This window comes from Malurus melanocephalus, unplaced genomic scaffold (assembly GCF_030028575.1).
Source record: "Malurus melanocephalus ecotype Western Australia unplaced genomic scaffold, MMel_1.1 scaffold_137, whole genome shotgun sequence".
NCBI classification, from domain to species: Eukaryota; Metazoa; Chordata; class Aves; order Passeriformes; family Maluridae; genus Malurus; species Malurus melanocephalus.
The window spans coordinates 452,692-457,215 of NW_026623369.1; the positions used below are offsets into that span (position 1 = coordinate 452,692).

General features: G+C 39.4%; 1 protein-coding gene across 1 annotated transcript; it reads right to left on the bottom strand.

The window, feature by feature from the left end:
- Window positions 1-426: 426 nt before the first annotated feature.
- IFIT5 (interferon induced protein with tetratricopeptide repeats 5) lies at window positions 427-4,315 on the bottom strand. Its single transcript, XM_057370960.1, has 2 exons — window positions 4,245-4,315; window positions 427-2,469 (listed from the first exon to the last, which is right to left on the bottom strand). The coding sequence occupies exons 1-2, from the start codon at window positions 4,247-4,249 to the stop codon at window positions 1,035-1,037; spliced, it is 1,440 nt and encodes a 479-aa protein (XP_057226943.1). The 5' UTR covers window positions 4,250-4,315; the 3' UTR covers window positions 427-1,034.
- Between the last annotated feature and the right edge of the window lie 209 nt (window positions 4,316-4,524).

Genomic DNA, 4,524 nt, shown 5'->3' on the forward strand with positions numbered 1-4,524 from the left:
CTCTGTGGTGCTCACCCAACTCTGCTCTGCCTGTACTCTGCCCTCCACGTACAGTTCAGTTCATTTCTTGTGTGTGTGTTTGTGATCCCTGGCTTGTTTTACAAGCACGGCCACAGGTAACCATCTCTTTGCCATCTCAAATTCTGCCTTTTCTTCCTCTCCAGATGTTTGCTGTACTGGCTTCTGATAGTATGTTTTGGGGAAAATAGACAGGTGCTGTTTTGTGCACAGTTTGATTCTTTGGTGCAATGCCTCTGAACCCAGCTCTGCTCAGAGCTCAGGGAAAATAAATGGGGCTGTCTCCTCAGCTTTTCATACCCTGCCAGAACTCTATCCTCTTACATCTTCAAGTGGCCATTTCTCTTTACTTAATCTGCTAACATGAAGACTGGTCATCAGAGAGATACCCAGAAGCAACAGTTGATGGATTCAATAGACTTTATTGGTTCACAACAATAATACACAATATTTTGTAAGCTTTTCAGAGGARTAGCTGAACCGTGTTTATTTTTCATAATTAAACAGCATATAAGGTAGTAAACTGAACAAGCCTTCAACAAAAGTTTCTTCTACAAAACATACTTCTAAAATATTTTTAATAACTTCAGATATTCTATTTGAGTATCAGCATGCCCTTCAGGTGTACAGACAAAATACTACAATATAATTACTTTATCTTTTTCTCAGTAAAAGGAAATATCTGATTTTCAGCTTAGAAGTTCTGTGTACTACAGATCATCACTTAAGTACAACATTTATACCAATGCTAGCATTGAAGACTAAGTTAGATTAGCTGTAAATACATATTATATATATTATATAGTTATCCAAGCAAGCTCTCTGTTATTGAATGAGCAAATTAATAATAATTTTCTGCAGTTTCTACWTTATCACCAGAAAGTGATAAAGCATCACCTGTGCTTCACCTGGTTGTAATGTYTACCTTCAAATGAAAAACAAACAGAAAAAGTTTCAAGAGTGTTGAAATGTCCTTGGTTTTGGGAATTTTTCGGAACATAGGACTTTTGAGAGCTTTAGCTTGAGATAGAAAGCTGTAGCTCACATAATGCATTCTGATATTCTTCATTGTTGGGATCCAAAGCAATGGCTTTCTTATAGCACTCTATCGCTTTTTGTTTCTCATCATTTAGGCTATGAACAAGTCCAAGTGTACCAATATCTGTTGCATCTCCTAAACCATATCTAATTTTCTTTTGCAACAATTTCTCTACAGCTTCTCTGCACTTATTTCTTCCATAGGAATCTTTCTTGATTTTCAGACATTCTATGTAATACTTAATGGCTTTTGATTCTGAGCTCATGTCAAAACGCTGAAAATTGCCATAATTGAAGTAGAGTTCTTGCTTTTCCGCACAGGATAGATTATCTCTTTGAAGCACTTTCTGAAATGTCTCTTCTGCTTCTTCATACCTCTTGCCTAGTGCRTATATGCTTGCTAGGTCACTATAGGCAGAAACAAATTTTGGCTTTTTTTCTATCACTGTTTTAAAATGAAAAATGGCACATTCTATGATATTCTCTACTTCCTTTTGAAGCAAGTCTCCCATCTCTTTCAGTTGAACTATCTTGAATCTGTAGCAGATTCCTAGTTGGTGATGCAGAACAACAGAATTTGGCGTCAGTTCTAGGGCCTTTTTGAAAATCTTCACTGCCTTGTCGGTTTCTTTTTTCTTTCTRTAAAACATAGCAGCATATCGCAGGAAAATAGGAAGAGCAGGGGTTTTCTGCAGTCCTTCTTCAATGTACCTCTCCCCTTCATCAACTTGTTTTAATCGCTGAAGTTCTAATGCAAGTAATGCCATAACGATCGTATTCCTTGGATTCAGTTCCACTGCCCGCTTCAGGGCTGCAAGGGATGGGCTCACCTCTTCACAATTCCTCTGAGCTAAATTTTCCAAACGATACATTGCTATTGCATAGCCAGCATTAAACTCTGGGTTATCGGGCTCACTCTCCAGAGCTTTTTCAAAGGAATTCTTTGCTCTCTCRAAGTAATTCCCCCCAAAACGTAATAACGCCCATCCTTGCTCAGCATAGATCTCTGGAAGCTGAATCTTCCAACGAGCAGTACTTGAAAGATTTTTGCAGGTATTTTCCACTTTGCTTACATAAGTTTGARCTTCTTCGTATCTCTGCATGTGGTAATAGATCCAGGCATAGTTCCCCCAGGTAACAAGACTTCTCCTGGCAATTTCATTGGGATGATGTTTTTGAACAGCTTCTTCAGCTTTTTTGAGATTACTCAGGGCTTCCTCATTTGAATTCTTTAGGTGACATACATAGGAGAGTATATTATAATCTACAATGTTGGATTCTTCAAAAAACATGATATGATCAACTATTGTTTCTTCTAGGGCCTCAAGATCTACATCCTGCTTCAGCAAAGTCCATGTAAAATGACATTCTAACTGCAGCAGGGAAATCTTCAAGGAATTCTTGGAAATGGTACTAGAAGAAATCAAAGAAAGAGTTGTTTATATCCCATTTGCTTTTTGCTATTCTTGTTTTTTCTTGCATGAAAAGAATTCAGGCAATATCAATATTCAGGCAATACCTCACTTGGTGCCCCTAGTCCACAATACTACAAACCAGGCAAAGCTGTAGGGAGCCATAGGTCTAAAGTGCTGAATAGTGGTTTAGTAATTCTCCTTGCCAGTGTATGAGGGCACCTMTTTCCTAGAAACAGATGTTGCCATGGGTGTTAAAGTGAAGGGCTGGTCTCCATAGTAAAGCTTGCACACCTCTGGGCCTCAGGAACATATTTCCTGTGCTGGGAACAATTGCTGAAGCCTACCCAAAAGATATAATCACATAATGTTCCCCTAAACTATACAGAATGTGATTGAGTACSTTTCCTTTGCCTCTGTACACTTTACGTTTTGTATTATAAATTTAATTTTTAAATTCCTGCATTTTTAAATCCTCGTATGCTCACTCGTGTTCTGCCCCCCATCACTGGTGGAATGGGGAGGAGAACCAAGAGTACAAATCGTAGGTTGAAGATCAGAATTTAATAATTTTTAATAACTGAAACAAAATAAAACATATGAATAATAGTAAGTARTAATAATAATGATAACAAAAGGAAAAGAGGAAACTCAAAGGAAAACAAGTGATGCATAATACAAGTKCTCACTACCTGCTGCCCAGTGCCAGACTCTGTCCCTGCACCYCAATCAGCCCCCTTTCCTGGTAACTCCCCCAGTTTCTATATTGGGCATGAGGTTTTATRGTGTSGAATGTCCCTTTGGTCAGTTTGGATCATCTGCCCCAGCTATGCTCCCTCCAGCTTTTTTGTGCACCTCCTCACTGGGCAGGGCATGAGACACAAAAAACCCTTGACTAGGATAAATACAACTTAGYAACAAACAAAAACTTGAGTGTGTTGTCCACGTAATTGGCATACTGAACCCAAACACTGCMCTGTACCAGCTACTGAGAAAAAATTAACTCTATAYCAGATGAAAGCAGGACAATCCCTCTCCATCTTTCAACAGCTTTTTCTTCCCAAATGGGGCCTGRGAGCCATCAGGGCAGGGTGTTATGTGGGTTTCTCCTGCTGCCATTTCCTACCTGTGSCCCAGTGTGGGTGCACAGACTGGCCTTTATCAAACAATCAAGGACACACCTTTATAACAYAGAATTGATATTTTAGTCCATACCATGCTCTTCTTAAAGAAGGAATGACAAACAATTTTATTACTGAGGCTTCTCAGTCAAATCCTCGTTTCTTAGAAAGATTTCCCTGCTATCCCTCCTGCAACACCTATCAGGTCTAACAGCCTGTGTGGCACAGCATGTGCTGCTGCTCATCTGCACAATCATGTCTTTTGGGTAAAAAAAATGAGTGAGTGGAAAGATAGCAAAATTATGAGGAGGCAAATGAAGGAAGAATGTCACAAACAAGGTTTGAGGTACAGATTACACCTGTTTGGCTGGGCACCAGCTGAACCTGCTGCAGCCTGGATTTCATCCCTGAACTTCATGCACAAAATTTTTTTGACTTTCTGTTCTGTTCACAGATACTGAATCTCATTAGAGATGCAAAAACATGGCAACATTSAAGAGCATCCTTATTTTATTTTGATTCCTCTAATAAATATTCTGTAGAATATTTTCTGTTGAGCATTCAAACAAAGTCCCCCAGTGCTTACATTTATGTAAATAATAAGCATTATTTTCCCATGGCATAGAGAAAAAGCATCTTTCAGAGACTTTCTTACCCCATGGTTTTTCTTCTCTGCTCACTTGTCTTCAGGTAGCCTCACAGCCAAGGAAGTGCTGCCCACCGTTGTTATGCTTCTGTTTTATATGGTCCAGCCCTCATGTGACCTGTGAGCAAGTTACTGGGAATCAGAAAGTGAAACTTCAGCTTTTCTCTGGGCTTGCCAAAGCAGCAGTACAGTCGGTGTGCATATGAAGAAACGAAACTGCCAGTCTCTAAGCTGCTCTTTTTCAGCCTGGCTCCGTGCCATACTTTGTGTTGTGGAGAAATTGGCAACA